General features: G+C 41.2%; 1 protein-coding gene across 1 annotated transcript in view; it reads left to right on the plus strand.

Annotated features, from left to right (window-relative positions):
* The first annotated feature begins 246 nt into the window (after positions 1 to 246).
* Positions 247 to 16,973, plus strand: part of CDK5RAP2 (CDK5 regulatory subunit associated protein 2) — a 71,352-nt gene continuing 54,625 nt past the window's right edge. Inside the window, 14 exon segments of the mRNA XM_054284215.1 lie at positions 247 to 330; positions 333 to 351; positions 354 to 555; positions 694 to 755; positions 1,393 to 1,460; positions 4,810 to 4,920; positions 5,725 to 5,801; positions 6,544 to 6,664; positions 8,114 to 8,265; positions 9,161 to 9,323; positions 10,627 to 10,680; positions 11,083 to 11,202; positions 11,794 to 11,886; positions 13,225 to 13,443. Coding sequence (XP_054140190.1) covers positions 280 to 330; positions 333 to 351; positions 354 to 555; positions 694 to 755; positions 1,393 to 1,460; positions 4,810 to 4,920; positions 5,725 to 5,801; positions 6,544 to 6,664; positions 8,114 to 8,265; positions 9,161 to 9,323; positions 10,627 to 10,680; positions 11,083 to 11,202; positions 11,794 to 11,886; positions 13,225 to 13,443 — 1,512 coding nt within the window. The 5' untranslated portion in view covers positions 247 to 279.

The raw sequence follows: 16,973 nt of genomic DNA on the forward strand, positions 1-16,973 counted from the left end.
CGCCAAGCCCGATGACGGCTGTGCCCTGCGGGGAACATGGCAAACATCAGCGCCAGCGGCTCTGCCAGGCTCGGCAGGAGCCAGGGCTCGGTGCCTCCCTTCCAAAGCCTCTCCCAAATGGGGACACTTTTGTAGCAGAGCCGGGGCAGCGGCTGGGATCACCCTGTTCCCTCTCGCACCACCTCAGGTGCCCTTTCCCCTCGAGCTGTCAGCTAGGGCTCCTTCCCTCACTCGAGATGGCGCCCGGCCGGCACCCGCCCCGCTCTGCCCTCAGCCAGCATGGCCGCTGCCCGCCCGGCTCAGCCTTTCGCCCTTATCAAACATGGCGGCTCCCATTCACTTCCCATTGTGCCCGCCCTCCTCGCGCTCCGCGGCGGCTTCGGCGGCTTCAGCGCGCTCGACGCAAAGATGGCGGAAGCGATTGCGGGCGTTTGAATTCCAGGGAAGCCGCCAAAGCCGCGCACAAAGGCGGCGGGCGCCGCGGGAGCCGCGCGGCCGATCCATGGATTCGCTGCCGGGGGAGGACCCGACGCTGCCGCTGCCGCTCCAGGGCAGGTACGGGGGAGCTGCGGGGCGGGGACGCGCTGGGCATCGCGGGGCGTGTGGCGGAGCCGGGCCCGCCGGCCGCGGACGGGCTCAGCGGGACGAGCCCGCGGGCGTTGTGCTCTCAGCGATCTCCTCCTTCTTCCCCAGCGCCCTCCAGCTGCCGGACATCTCCCGCGGGGACTCCCAGCCCGGCCCGCCCGGCCGACAAGGTAAGGCTGGATCGCGGCCGGAGCCCGCACATCCCTGCCCCGCTCGGTGCTTCGCGCTGGACCCCAAACCTGCGGATAAAACCTCAGACTCGCGGCAAAAAAAGGCAAAAAAGCCCCTTTTAAGTGATGCGCTTTTTGACATAATTTAAGAGTTTTTAAGGCCAGCAGCTGCTGCCGTCACCGCTGTGTGCTGGCTGCCTGCGGTCATTAGGGCATTCAGCCTTATATAAGATGATCAGCGGTTTTTTGCGGCGTGTACTTAAAATACTCGGAATATCCATTGAGGCCGTGCTGCCTGGCCACATTGTGCTCAGGGTTAGGGGAGTTGAATGCTCTGCATCATCCAGCTCTTGCTCTGAGGGTTTATTCTTGACAGCGCACCTCGCATAGCCTGATTCCAGTGTACATCATAATTTTAGTTGGTGATGGAATTTGGGAGTTTAAGTTATAGACAGCTTAGCGTGATCAGAAAGGAATGTGGATACTGACATGTAATGTAAACAGGGGGCCAAGCAGTGCCTCTCTCACTTCCCTAAAAGTTTTGTTATGTTTAGATTAGCATAGACTTTTGCCAAATTGAAACCCTACTTAGAGAGATTGTGCTGTCTGAACTTGTTCTGTCTTCTTTAATGTCTAGTAGTACCAGATGTGGCAGAAGACACAGTCTCACCAGCTCGGGCTCGGACCATGAAGGACTATGAAAATGTAAGCAGAACTTTTAATGTAAGACTCGGTGACAGATTTATGGCCAAGATATTTCCAGCGTGCTGGCTGAAGGGTTGACTCTTAGTTTGTTTCAGTTGATACACATCTTTTGGAGGTGTGTCCAGGTGAATGTCCCTGTCCATGCTTTGAACCTCCGTTTCTTAAGTGTTGCTTTCAAAAACTGAGGCAGGAATTTGTTGTTCAGAGCAGCCAACTGCTGTGCTGAAGTTGTGAAACAAAATTGGCACCCTCTGCTCAGAAGTTCCTGCAGCTCACCAGAAACATCAGAACTTGGTTTGCACATCTGTTGCTGATTTATTTCAGGGAAGCATCAAGTTTGTTTTCATTTAGGTTAGTGTGGGATTTGGCTTTTTGATTTCATTGACTACAGCATAACGCCTTTTAACTTTATAGTATGAGTGTGCTTGGAATGCTTGTGTTGTAGAAGTCTGGTATCATTGTGACAATTCTGTAGATAAAAGTATTTTGGCAATTACTAGAATATAAAGGAAAACATTAGATTTTAAAAATATTTTAACTGTATTGGCTTTTTAAATTGAATAAGACAGTTGTTTATGTCTGCTGAATGCTGATTTGATTGGGCTGTGTTTCAGGACAACTTCCCCATTCAGGCCTAGAGTGAAAAACTTCAGAGGCATTTATTGTTGTGTGAAGAAGCTGTAGAGGGGAAGGCAATATAAAATCTGAGATGATTGCTACAGATAAAGGCTGTGGCTGCTGCTGTTGGGCTGTGCCAAGAATCTGCAATTTGTGTGCTGCTGTTGCTACCTTTTGTGGCAGTGCTGTTTGAAATTAGGGGTTCTTACAAACTCTTTCAGTTTCCTGTGGCCTTATATACCCCCCTGCTCTTTGCTCAGAATTTAAAGCTTGTTTTGGAAAGCCTTGGGTGAAGGATGTTTTTTGCAGTCTGTGTCTATTTCCCTTTCTCTTCTGTGTCTTGGCTGGGGTAGACAGACACTGCCTTGGCATTGGCATGTGCTTAAAATCTCTGACTGTGATGTGTGCCAAAGACCTCAGTCCAGAATATACATTTTGCCAGTGGTTTACTGTCTGCAGGGTTCCTGGGCACAGGGGAAAAAAGTTGCAGAAAGAAGGAAAAATCTGTTGCTGTTTGTCCTGTGTGATGTAAAGCAGGGGCCTCCCCACAGCTCTGGCATCCTGGTATGCTCAGACCCCTCTGTTAAACTGAGCTGTAAAACTTCCCATGGGATGAGAACTTTTATGGATGCCAGCAGTGTGATGAAGCTCAAAGATCCATTGGCATGAAGGAAGAAGAGTATACATTAAACACCAGTAAACTTATTTCTGTAACTCTGTTATTCATACAGGCTGTGAGAAGGATGTAATGAAAAGATTGAGCTCTGGCCTTGCAGCTCAGAGAGAACAGGATGGCTGTAATGACTCTTAAGTGGGCTGAAAGGTGGATCCATGTAGGAAAGGTCCTTTAATGTTTATACCTGGGGAAGGTGCTGAGCTGGATAATGTTGGAGATGCAGATTTTTGAATTATTTATGGAGCCCCACTTTGTTGCAATATGGAGGTAACCATTCTATCGTAGAAAACATGATTACATGGGCAGAGTGAAAAGCATCTCTGAGAAGAGCTTGTTATGGGAAATGAGGTGTTCATGAGCAGAGGGGGTGATGGATATCAAATAAGGGAGCTGGGTAATGTTTGTGGGATTCTTTCTTGTCTCTCCAAACCCTCTTAGAGTTTTGCTGTACATCTAAACAGCCTTCATAGTTGGAAACTGTTGTGCTGTGAAACTACAGCCACTGCTGACAAATCCCCTTTGAACAAAACTGGCTCCATGCAGACTTGGAGAGGAGCTAATCTGAGCTAGGATTTGCTGCCATGCTGCTCATGCTGTGGAATGTTCTGTGCAGTATGTATATCAGTCTTGGTTTTCATTCCTTTTGTTTAAATACAGACATCAAAATGCATAAAGGAATTAAGACTGAGCCTTCAAATGCATAACTTCAGAGGGTTGCTTTTAAAATCTTTTTGCAGTGTGAGCTTTCTCACATTTTACATGTTTTCTTTCATTAAGCAATAACTTATAAATTGTCTGTGTGCTCTAACATTCATCCAAGAAACTCAACATCAGAGATGACATTTGTTTTACTCCTTGGTTTATGATTGCATAGTCTGTTTCATTTGCTTTTTGAAAATATTACCCTTAAGCACTTTGGTTTATCTCTGTTGCCACTGAAATACATGTAACAAGAGTTGTGAAATGCTGAATTCTTTTGAAATTATATTTTCCTTTTGACTCAGAAATATATTGAATGTAGGGAGACTAATTAAAAGTTCAGCTGGTGCAACTTCAAAGTGTTTTTGTCACTTGGACTTTTTATGAATGAGCAGAGACTGCTGGGAATGATTTACTGACAGGTTCTTCAGGGTGTGGGAGTGAGCCACAAAGTTTATGTAGGATTTTCAATTGCTCAGATGATTTTCACTTTTGTGAATAATGACAAGGCAGCTTTCTGGACAGGGATTATTAAACTGAACAGTTATTTGCAGATGCAGGTTCTGAGTGCAGTTACAGAAAGTAATCTTGGGTTTCACAAGGCGAATATTTTGGAAATTGTATTGCTAATAATTTTTACAAATAGCACCGTAGTGTTCTGGAAAAGCCTACATAAATATTTTATTAGTAGCTCTGTAACATATTAGATTTCCATTTGCTGAAAGCATCTGGCAGGGCACATAAGTCTTATTTGAATGAATGTTTTATGCTTCATCTCTTTAAAAAAATTTAGAGGGAGACTCCTTTCTTTAATGAAACCATCAAATAAGTTACTGCTTCTACAAGGAAGGTTAAAAGTGATAAGCAATTTTTCCCAAAGAATCGCACTCTGAATTATGGGATGGGATAAAGGTTTTACTGGTGTTCAATTGGGCTCACTTGTGTGCTTGTGAATTAAGTTACCTGAGTTCTGTTAATGAAACTGCCTTCCCAGGCTTTTGCTTAGAAAATATTTCTGTTTCAACATGAAAACTGTATTGTGTCTTGCATTTTATTCAAGTTCCATCATTTAGAGGAATTACTTAATGTTGTTAGATTCAGAAATCTCTCCTGAATTCTCATTGTGTCAAGTCAGTCAGTATTTTGATGCTTTAGGGAATAGTTCAAAGGGCACAGGACTATTATATATTTAATTAGTACCTTCGCAATTGGACATGTGTGTCATCCACATGTATGTATGAGTTTAACTGTCTTGAGGAGATGGAATTCTGGTCTTGCACTGGTGAAAACAAAACTGCTGGAGGTTAGGATTTTTCCTTTTTCCCCCTTTTTCTCATTATCTTTCTTCTTTCACAGCAAATCACGGATCTGAAAAAAGAAAACTTCAACCTGAAGCTTCGTATTTATTTTCTGGAGGAGCGAATGCAGCAGAAGTTTGACGGTCCCACGGAAGAAATCTACAAAATTGTAGGCATTTAGAACCATTTCCTGGAACTGTGTCTCTTTTTGAAGAGTTTGTTTTGTTTTGTTTGATTTTTGTCTGTTTCACTTGACTTTTAAGTCTTTTTTTGTTATTGGAAATTTTGGTGTGATTATTTTATTCTGGCCTTATCCTTTTCAGTAATAACATAAATTAAAGTGACCTGAACAGGTGCTTTCCTCAGGTCTCTTTTCCATAATGGAATGGAAACTTGAGTCTCTCTTGATGCATATTTCAGTAGTTAAGAACATGAATTGATGTTTGGGTAGATCAGTGGCAGCTGAATATTGCTGCCTGATCTTCTCCACTGGTGATTTTTTTGTAATTGCTGATGTGTTGAAATGGTGTTTGTCAGCTTCCTGGCCAAGGAGTTCTTTGTACAATTACCTCATGAGAGGTTTCCTCAAGCTATAAAAAAAAATCTAAAATTACTAAAAACCTCTGTAGTTGATAAAATCAGGTTTTGCAAAGAAAATAATATATCTTGTAGCTTAAAGAAAATATATGCTTGGAAACCCTAGAAATTTCTCAACTGAAGTGCATTGCTCCCTATTGGAGCAGTTAAATGTGTGTGCAGGGATTTGTATTGCTTGAGTGCAATGGTCCTTAATGCTATTGATATTTCTGGAAGGCTTCAACCTTGCAAAATATGTATTTTAACAGCTAAATGTCTGTTCTTATCCCAATGATACTTTATATTTGCTGGTCCAAGCAAAAAGTAATCTACACACTGACTTTTGGGATGGGTGATCTTGCAGTTCTTTGCAGATATTTTCATTCTTTTATCACAGAACATTGAGCTGAAAGTTGAGATAGAAAGTCTGAAGCGTGAACTGCGGGAGAGGGAGAAGCTGCTCATCAAGGCCTAGTAAGCACCAGTTTATTTCCTGATGTTCATTTTTTAGGATTTGTTTCTATGTGTTTCTGTGTGTTTTGTGCTTTAGGAATTGGAAGATCTTAAAGGCACTTAGAAATTTCTGGTTTAAAACTAATCCAGGCTGGCAGCTGTTGATTGCCCCATAGGCCTCAATAGCAGTGGAATTTTCTTTGTTTTCCTGGAGCAGATGAATTTTGTTTGATCTCTCCAGGTTGCTCAAAGGGTATTGCTGTGCTTTGAAGGGAACCTTGCACAAGGTCATGCTAGAAAGGAAAATTTATGTGGCAGTCATGAACAAGTGGTCATCTGGTGTTGAGTAAGGAGACATTACCTGTTCTATTCTCACAAGGTGTTAAAAAATACTGGAAAGGCAAATGCAGAGATCTCAGCAGCTCCGTATCTTCAATTTATTCCAGTGCTGCTTCCTGTAGAAAACACAGCTCTGCTGAAGCTTTATAGTGTATTTGGAAGCTTTAGAAAAGAAAGGAAATATTTCACTTTTTCATCATACATCTAAAATGCTTCTTTGTCCACTGTGCCAAGGCTTTTATGTGGAACTACAAACAGCACCCAAATTGCTGCATAGTCTGTAGATGTTTGTATTGAACCTTAAAGTGATAAGCAGGTGCAGAGAAGGTGGAAGATGTTTGAGCATAATCCATCAGCCTCTGGGACCTGAAATGTTTTCCCTGTTGATATGCACTGGGATTTATGTCTGTGTTATTTCTCTCAGTAAGGCAGTTGAGAGCTTGGCCCAGGGTGGTGATGCTGAAGTGCAGCATGGAAAAGAGGCACAGAAGAAGATGCAAGAGATGGAGGAAATGCTGACTGGCAGAATAAACCTTCTGGAAGAGGTGAGTGACCACAGCTGAAGGAATAATAAGGAATCACTGCTGTCTTTGTACTGTTATCTGAGATTTGATATTGTGGTCAGCATATATTTTCATAATGTCTCTTTTCATTCCTCACTGTCTGTGCTTGAGCCAGTTCATTCCTGTATTTATTGCTGAGCTCTGGTTACTTTACAGGGGAATTGTGGTGTAAAGGGAAGGGACCCACAAGGATGATTGAAGTCCATTTGAGTGAGTTCCTTCAAGGAGCAGGAAAGAGGAATTTGCATGACGTCTTATCCATTTTAGTGGAACTGGGATTTCTGAAATCATTCTTTGTGCTGTTGAATTGGTAGAGAAGTTCTTAAATGGCTTCCTCTGTCCCAAATCAGGCAGTCAGGCTGGTATTTTCCACATCTGATAGGCTGAAGAGCAGATTTTCTATCTCATGGTGATGGGATATTTTCTGTAGCCCAAAGGTAGTGTTGGCCTCTGACATTAATTTTATTCTACTTATGAATTCAAACACTGCAGTGTGGTTTTAGTCACAGGTTTACACAGCACCATGTAATTATATAAATCTAGGAAGTGCTAACAAAGATTAATTTCCTTCATAGTTCTTCACTGACAGGTGAATGTTGGCAAAACAAATTTTCAGGAGAGGGGTTGAGTGGAGAAGTTCAGGGGTGAAGGAGCTTTTCCTCTCCCTCCCCCAAAAAGATGCTTTTTAGTTTAGATGTGAAGGCAAGGGGGGAATGGCTTGTTAGGCTACAAGGAGGCTTTTATTTCATAGGAAACTAAATTGGGTGAGCACAGCAGGGAAGCTTGCAGTGTAAAAATGAATGAAATCTGAATCAAATTTGATGTAGTATGTGGCAACTTCTTATGTCTTTTTTTTGGTGTTCTCCATCTCTCAGTTGGGTCACCCAGAGGAAGTTGACTGAAATCTCTGGCTGTTATCTCCATTTCCTTTGCTGTTCAAGAGAAAAATGTCTGGTTCATACTTTAGCAATTCCTGCACAATATTATAAATGATGTTGGAGAGAGTTCCAATTAGCTGCAGTGAGCTTGGGAATATTAATTTTATTGAACAAAAAAGCCCTTCTTTAACCTCTTTCATTTAAGTGTAGCTATTTATTATGATAGTGAGGGGACAGTGGGACAAAACCATTTTATAATTGCTAAATCTAAAACCATAGCATAGGGGCACTTTTGTTTCTAGTTCTGCTATCAGTTAGGGTATTTTTTATTTCTTTGAAACAAATTTCCCTTCTTTCTGTACTATAGAAAGTGGATTAATCTTGAAAATGCAGACACAGAGTTCAGAAGCATTTACAAAGAACTTGAAATACTTTGTAAAAGTTCCTAAATTAAGCTTCCTGACATATGTTGGGTAGAAGAAACTTCTGTATGTGAAAAAAATCATGAGCATTTAGTTCTTAGAGGCATCAGGATTGTGTGTTTTAATTTCAGAATCTTAAAGCTGCCCAAGAAGAGGTGGAAAAAGCCCTTGCAATGACAGAGAAGGAGAAAGCTCTGAGAATTGCTGCTGAGCAGAAACTTGCTTCAATTATCAATGCCCCTGCCAAGGATGTGGACAAGGTTACAGAAGCTGAGAAAGACAGGTCAGAAGTGTTGCCAGTAATGTTTCTGACTGCTGGAATTCTTTATTGTTGAAGTGTGAAGAGTCAGCCCAGCTTTGGCTTTGATTGGGTTGGTGCTGCCCTTGGGTACAGGGGAGTTGCTGGCCACCCATGGAGTGAATGGCAACACAGCAACCAGTTCAGTGCTTTGTGCAGCAAAGTCATCTTTAAAAGTTCCCTGAAAGCCTGAAAGGATCAGGATGTGTGAAACATAAACTCATAGGTCAGGTTGGTAAATTTAATGGGAAGAGAAACACTGTTAGAAATACAATCCAGGGTGCAAAACACAAGAAATCAGTGATGGCATCTTTTGCTGCAAAGTTTTCATGTGTAACACTCAGATCTGCCAGAAAACATCATTATTGTTCTTGGAATACTGGAGTGTGAAGATGTGTATTGAGAGATGCCAACAGCACTGACCTGACTTGTTTTTAGTGTGGTTTTTTCATTTTTTCTTTTTTGTTTCTGTGAAATGAGAACCACTTAGATACAAATTTAGATGAAACTGCTTGAGAGACACTTGCTGAAGGCACATGAGGATGTGGTGTGTGGGCTAAGAAAGGAAATGGATTAATAAGGTTTTTGTGTGTGCTGTAAAGGACAGTGTAAGTAAAATATTGAAACTTAACTGTTGATATTTGAAGTGGTATTGGAGGAAAATAAGAATGAGGACTTTGCAGATAGCTCAGCCCTGTTTGCTTATGTTAAAATTACAGTCCATTTTTAGGTTTGCCAGGGTTATGAAAGTCCTTCCTTAAGTTCTACGAGTATTGTCTTAAGTCTTCACTTAGGAGAGTTGTCTGCAAGATTCACTGCAATTGCTGGAGAATTGGTGGTAGATGGTGCAAGATTAATACTTAAAATCTTGTAATTTTAGACTTATAGAACAACTGAATCTGTCACTGAAAAGTAAAGAAGCTTTAATTCAACACCTTGAGAAGGAAAAGGCTCAGAGTGGATCTTCTGATGGGAACTTGCCAGCAGAAAAAATCAGAGAACTTACCATTGCCTTGAGGCTTGAAAAGGATAGTGAGATAGAGGTGAGGACACTGCCTGATGAATTTCTTGTTATAAATCTCATGGGGGGGTAGAATTTTAAAGGTTTTATGCATGACACTATGTGAGTGACATCAGCTAATTCTTAAAAATATTATTTCCTCCTCCATTTTCCAGTTCATTACCATTCATGGGTTATGCTTGGCTTGGTGGGCAATATTCATCCTTATTTATCCATTCCCTCAGTGAGAGGTTGTGTTTCCCACTGACTTGATGCCTGTGGAATAGACAGAGTGCAGTTGCTTTACAGAAACATATATTAGAGAAATCCTAGATGTTAATAGATCCCTCACTGGATGACATAATTGCTATAAAAGTTCAGAATGTGACTTGAGAATTTGTTCTTGGGAAGTGTCTCTGCTGTTATGGGCTGAAAAAAAAGCTGTGGTAAGGAAGATAGGCATAAAAACCTCTCATAAAATAAAGTGCAGGTTTGCCCTTTAGCTTACAAAAGGTACAAGCATCAGTCTCCTATTTCACTTGGCTCATAAATAGGAAGACAGAGATCCTGAAAACTGGAATGTAGAAACAGGGCCTGAGGCTTCTTGTCTTCTTTTTTTTTTTCCTATTGGTTATTCAAAGCCAAAATTAAAGCTGGCAGAATTAAGAAAGTTAATTATGGAGGCTGTCAAGCATCTGAGATTTTTTTCTTCCCTTTTGTTTAGGAACTTAATATTGCTCAACTCAGTACACAGACACATTTTTTGTCTATGTCAAGAAACTTTTATGATTGGATGGATTAGGGGTTATAAAAGTTTGCAGTTCTGGGTGATCTTGCAATTAAATCAATCTGTGCCAGGAAACCCCCTGGTTTCACAAGAGTATTTGTGTGTCAAGGTGAAAACAGCATCATCTTTAATCATTTCACAGGAGGTGGACAGAGTGCATATGATCATTTGGGGGCAGTATTGGAGAAAAAAAATCTGATGAATACCTTTGCACAACTCTGGTTTTATGTATGATTACTTTTCCAAAACAAATAATTCTGTCACCTCCCCGGGGAAAAGTGCTAATTAAAATCTCTCTTGATAAAAGCATCTTGCTGACAAAGATAAATGTCACATAAAAATGCACCTGTATTAACTCGGCAAGTGCTGAGTTCTGTCTCATGCATGGAAGAACATGTTTTGAGGGTTTTTGTTCTATTTTCCTTTTTCTTCTTAGTTTTGACTGGCCTATTTTTTGCCCAGGGTTTTTAAGCTCATTTTGCTTCACTTTAATGCTTAATGAGTGTATTTGTGTTGAGAATGAATGAAAGTGGCCATAACAACTGTTTTCTTCTTACAGGCTCTTAGAATGGAGTTTCAAAATGAGAGAAATTCCTTTGAAAAAAAAATTCAGGTAAGTTCCAGTTTTGCTCCTGTTTCCTTGACCCCTTTCAGTGTGTGTTGGGCTCCCTCTGTTATCCTTTCATAGGCACAGAGGCCCTGACTCCAGGAGAAGCAGAGCAGGTCCTCTGCTAAATTCTCTTTTATGTGGGATGACAGGAGGACCCCTCCTGTTTTTGAAGCAATTTTCAGTAAAGCTGATACACACACTCATCAAATACTGAAGCTGATGCTCCCTTCTTATACAAAATTCCAGGCGCTTCTTTAAGATGCTGCCTCTCATTTTGGGAACTGTATTTTATGTTGATAACCTGAGTTATAAGCTCCAAGAACTCTGAGAGAGTGTACTTATTAATGTGCAGTTACAGTATCTCTTAGTGGGAAGTTAATGCAACTTTCACATAATCTAATTTAGTCCCTGCAAGAAGAGCTGCAAGAGAGAGAAAATGAGCTTGCTGTCGAAAGGAAGAATGGTTTGAAAAGGGATAAAACTATCCAAGGACTAACTGTTGCCTTAAAAGCAAAGGAAAAAGAGGTGAGGATCATTGTGATCTTGCTGGTTTGTTGAAGTGCCACAGAAGGGGGTGTTGTGTGTGTGTGGCAGGTCTGATCTCACTGGCACCATGAGGAGGCTTTGAGTGGGTCCCTGTCACTGCTGTCACCTCTCCAAGCAGTTCTGCTTGTCTGCAGTTTGGGCTCTTGGGCTGAAGGAGAGAGGAGAAAGTATCAGTTAAGTATCTTCCTCCCTTAAGAGCCTGGAAGAAAAATGTTTTCAGCTGCATACTGATTTTTATCAGCTCTGAGCACCACTTAGAAGATCTGAGGGGTATTTTATGTTGTTGAGTAAGTGGAGCTGTCAAAGGCAGCTAAAATGAGAGAGGTCAACATCAGCTGAAATTCAGATTGTGTGGAAGAGTGGGAAATACTTCACTTGAGTGATAGGCAGTCTAGTGAGTGTATAAGAGCAAGAATTTCTTTATATAAGATTTACTATGATGTATTTGGTGTTCTTGTAAGTGTTTTGTGTAGTTGGATGAATGTTTAATGAGATGGGGTAGAAATTACTGCATTGCCATCCCTTGGAAATAACTTTTCCTACATAATATTCATTTCACTTTATTTAAAGAATGAGGAGCTGGCTTCTGAAATTGAGGAGTTAAATGCTTCATTGGCTAAGGCAAGAGAGGCAACTCACAAGGCACATGTCCAGAAATTCAAGGTAAGAACAAGCAATTTGTTGTGATTTCCCCCATTCCTGCTCCTCCCTTCTCTGTAATTCCACACAGCAGGCAGTGCTTGCTGTCTTTGAAAGCAGAGGAATGGAAATCAGTTTAAAGTGTTGTTTTAAAATTTTTAATGTTTATTACTTTGAAATAAACCTCCTAAATAAAATAATTTGCACAATAGAATGTTAAAATAATTTAGCTTGTTTTTCGGATTTTTTTGTAAATCTAAAAAAATTGAGAATCTTTAAGGGAGAAACATGTAATATCAGAATAAGTTAAAAATAAAGTCACAAATATCTGGGGAGCTGAGGTTATCTTGAGGTTATTTTTTCCCCCCAGAATTATGGCGCCAGCACAGGCTTCCTATTAGAGTTGGACTGGGTGTGAAACACCTGCTTGGATTTATTTATACAATAACTGTGAAACCACTATTTATAAAATACTAGAATGTTATTTGTGAAAATGGGATTTAATAATGCTTTTTGTGTGTATGTGAAGGAGAAAAGGGACTTTATGATTTTTTTAAAAAAGTTCTGAGTTTAAGAAGTGTGCAACTGATCCCTGCTGTCCACAGAGCCCACAGTGCAGAGTGAGTCCTGCTCCTCATCACTCTGCCCCTTAGCTCCAGCCCTGAGCTGAAGGCAGCTCTGTGTGAGTAAAAGGAGCTGCAGAGCCCTCTGCTCCTGTCACCTCTGCTCTGCTCCAGGGCCACTTGTAGCTGTGTGTGGTGGAGCACAAAATAGATCTGTGCCAAGGGGAAGGGTGCAGTCACCATCCCAGAAATGTGCAGCTGTGGCACTTGAGGATGTGGCTTGGTGGTGAGCACGGTGCTGGTGCTGGGCTGGCAGCTGGACTCCATCCTGAAGGTCTTTTCCACCCTTAATTCTTAAGGTTGGCAGCTGGACTCCATCTTACCAGGTCTTTTCCACCCTTAATTCTGTGATTCCATGAAAGACTCAGTAACTTCCTGCCCTAGTCCAGACTGAAACTGGACTCTACTCCAGAAATAGTCGGATGTAATTAAAGCTCTGTGAATCAATAATACTGCCATGACCTTGTCTGCACTGTGGGCTCCTTTACATGTCAACCTTTGTCTCATTCTTTGGCACCTCAGACTTCCTCAGCTTGCACTGGATGTCATGGAAAGTTTTGTTACATCACTAGAGGAAGTTTTTAGTGTTACACTTTCTTGTTTTTGTCATTTCACTGTTTCTTTGCACCCCAATTTTGATACACTGGGAAGAGGAGCAGGGCTGTGGGATATAATGGTGATAAAGACGCCCAGGCTTCACAAACATCTTTCTGGAGGCTGAATGCTGTGTGTGTTTCAGGGAGCTGCAGATTACCAGGCTCTGCTGATGGAGAAGGAGACGTTGTTGGCAGAGCTGCGCTCAGAGAACCTCAGCAAGGACGCTGAGAACCACAGGCTGCAGAGAATCATCAAAGTCACTGGGCAGGAGCTGAGTGATCTCAATTTGGAAAGAGAGAAAATGGAGAAGGAGCTGGATGAAGCACAGCTGCAGAAGAGCAGAAGTGACAAAACCATTAATGTTATTATCACGTTTTTGCTTTATTTCTTAGTCTAGAAATCATTCAGTGCTTTAGCAGGTCCTTTTCTAACAAAATTAGGTTTTTAATTTAAACAAGTTCTGGGAAGGAAATGCCTGACACTGCCTAATGCTGTATGTGAAGATTGAGGAAAATTTTGGCACATAATATGCACAGAATAATATTTTAAATATAATTTTGATAGTTAAGTTCTAGAAAAAAAGCCATTAACCTTTAAAACTGGTAGAGGGTTACTGTTGGTCCAGTTTTTCTGGTGGGAGAATCTGAACATCAGGATGATGTATGTTTACATTTCTGCCATATTTTTCTTGTTGCATGTCTATAGATTATCTTAAATTTCACTACTTAAACTTTCTTCTAATTGTGACCTGGAGCCAAACCTCAGCCTGCTCTCTGCTCTCCTGGCAGGGTCACTGTGAAGGCTGTATATTAAATAACTTCTGCTTGTAAAAGACCCAAAGCACAGGATTAATTGATCACAGTTTAACATAAAAATGCGGTGCTGTTCATTATTTCTGCTGCTTCATATTCTCTTGAGGGTTTTTACCTTGCTGTGGGCATTCAGATGAGCTCTCCTGCTCCCAGCACTCACAGCTGATGCAACAAAGTGAATTTACCGAGTTTCTCCTTTTCTTCATTTGGAAAAAGGATGCACCTTCTGCTGAGGCTTTGACACAAACCACTTCTCACCTGAATGCTTTGTCATGTGGATTTTGTTAAAGTCTTCTCACCATTGCTTCCACGAGGGCAGCATTTGCATAATGAGCAGAGTCCTGCTTGCATCCACAGTCTGATCCTCCTCAGTTAGGGATTAGTCTCCTGCTATATTAAATTACATAAAAGATTTAATGAGCCTGTCTTTATTCACTAGATGTTTTGGTTCCATTATTAAATAAGGACCTTAATAAAGCAGGGAGACGTGGAAATTGCTGCTCCTGCACTATTCCTTAAAACCAGCAGAGGGGTCTCTTTACCTGCAAATAAATGAAGTTCTTCTCCCCCCTCCTACTCCCAGTTTAAAGCATTTTTGTTTGATTGTCAACTGTGGTTTGGCTGCCATCACAAAATCTCTATCTTTGGTGTGCTTTGAGATTTCTTTGGGGTGTTGAGGTTAAGGAGAGCGAGAACAGATCGCTGCTGTCAGTGAAACAGCCACAAAGAACATTTATTGATTTGAAGTATTTTGTATTTAACTGTCTTCTCTATTCAGATTTTTTTTTTCATCTCTCAGGGCAGCTAGAATATAACTGTACAAGAAAGACAGGAAAAATAGGACTGAGGAGAGAGTTGCTAGGGGATTTGAAGTTAGCTGGATTACAGAAGCCCTGTTTGACTCCATTATGTCCAAGTTTTTCATGTAAATGATGAGCTCCTTGGGGAAAAGCATTCCTGCCAAAAGATGAGCAGTCTTATAAAAATTATATCCCTAACCTATTTCCTACTCCTTGCAGAACAGCTGCTTCAATTTCAGAGCTGCAAGTACATTGGATAGAGCCACATTGCCTGTGAAGTGTTGCCCATTAAGTAGTAGATATGTGGGAGTTAAACAATATGCTGTGAGATTTTGCTCTTTGACAAATAGGAGGCTGCTTCGGTGATCTGCTGCAAAACTTTTTATGAGACAGCCTTAAAAACTCAGTTCTATTTATGCTCCAAGATGCCTATTCATCAGTGTTTCTATTTTGTTGGAATAAAGTTAGCAAAAAAAGTGTATAAACTGCAGAAAATGCCCTCAGTCTCTGTAATGAACTGCTGCTCTAGCTCTTCACTCATTCACAGGGAAATTTGCAGTGACTTTCCATGTACTGTAATTGGGGTAATGCTAAATTTTGCATATACTTATTAAAAATCCCCAAACAACCCCAACAAACAACCCTCCTAAAATGTATTTCTGGGCCTGCTGTAAACCCAGTTTTCTGGACATGAATTGAGCATTACTGTCCTGGAAAGGAAGAAGGTGAAACTAAATCAAATAAGATTGTTACATGTGAGCTGATCATCCAGACCACAGATTTACTCCAATTTTAGGAGTTTCCTGGATTAATGGGTTTAGATGTTCTTGAACCATGTTCCTGCCTTAGGGTGGGCAACTTTAAAAGGCATCTGAAAGAGCTTTTAAAGCTCTTTCTGTTCTGTGCTTTCCAAATAAGCATCACTATCAAGATGCTGTGAAACATCACTTAAAGCTCTTTGGAACAAGAAACTTTAGACTTATATTTTTGCACACTATTGGTGAGGAATAAACATCTCATCCTTGATGTGTTCATGGCTGTGATGGTGCTGTGCCTGTAACAGGGCTGGAATGCTTCTTCCTTGAGAAGTTTGTTCAAATTTACATGACTAAATGCTTCACATTCTCTCTCCAGGCCTAAATGTAGACAGTTCAAGTGTATTTACTAGATATTCATATTTGATCAGTTGGTTGGGGAAATGCATAATAACTCATTAGGCAGAATTTATTATTTAGTCTTCCTAGCTGTAGTTTAGCCTGAGAGGAAGGTTTTGGAGCTTCACAACTTAATTATTCACCAAACTGGTTTTCATCTGACAAGGAGGGGGAGGCATCTGCTCCAGTCTTCTATATTAGAGTGTTTCACATTCATTTTTCTTAGTTCAGCTATCATTAATCATAGGAAAGTCTCTTGGGGAAAAGGTTGGCAGAGAGAATTGCAAAGTTTATGCTCTGAGAGCTGTAGGTACTATATTACCCTTGCTAGTCAATGTATAGAAACCAATAGATTTTCTCCCTGACAATTTGAGTGGTCAATGAGTTCAAGCAAGCTGCTACAGTGATGGATAGTTTGGTGTGTTACACAATTCCAGCTCATGCAAAGAAGGTAATTTTCAGTCTCACCTTTAGCTTGCCTTGGGAAGGATTTAGGGAGTTCTGGGGGCAGAAATAGGAGAGGCAAAGTTGTGAACAAATTGGAGATTTCAAACAGGCTGTTCTGCTTTATCCACAATTACATCCCTTGTCAGTCCAGCTCTGCCCATAAACCTGGCCATTACTGAGTTCTGCTGTTTTAGGGCAGAAATCTGGTTTCTGCACCTGGCAGGTGCTGTGCACCAGGAGCACTGAGATGAGATAACAGGTTGTTGCAGCAGCATGTCTCTAACTCTGCATGTCTGTCATCCTCAAGCTGCTTCTGGTTTTCACTGAGTCACAGTGTTGGTCACTTGAAGTTGCAGGCCAGCTGAAAAGTCCCCTGAAGTTTAATTACAGGTAATGTGTCAGCTGAAGCCACTCAGTAACATGATAGCATAAAAATAACATTTAAAAAAGCCAAGGAGTGACCTTTGCAGCAGAGGGAATGTGATAACACTGCTGTTGATCCTTTGCTTCCAATTGCAGTGCTGTGTGGGAATAGGTTTAATGTGACCCACTTGAAGAGTTCCACAACTTGGAGCCAAAAGCCTTTGCAATTATCAGAGCTTCCCACTGCAGTTTGTATTTATAGGCAGCAGTTAGGGAAAAACAGGAACATATTGGAGAGTTTGGGTATCTAGACAA

Source organism: Melozone crissalis, unplaced genomic scaffold (genome assembly GCF_028551555.1).
Source record: "Melozone crissalis strain CALT ecotype California unplaced genomic scaffold, PUWL_Pcris_2 ptg000041l_1, whole genome shotgun sequence".
Lineage (NCBI taxonomy): Eukaryota > Metazoa > Chordata > Aves > Passeriformes > Passerellidae > Melozone > Melozone crissalis.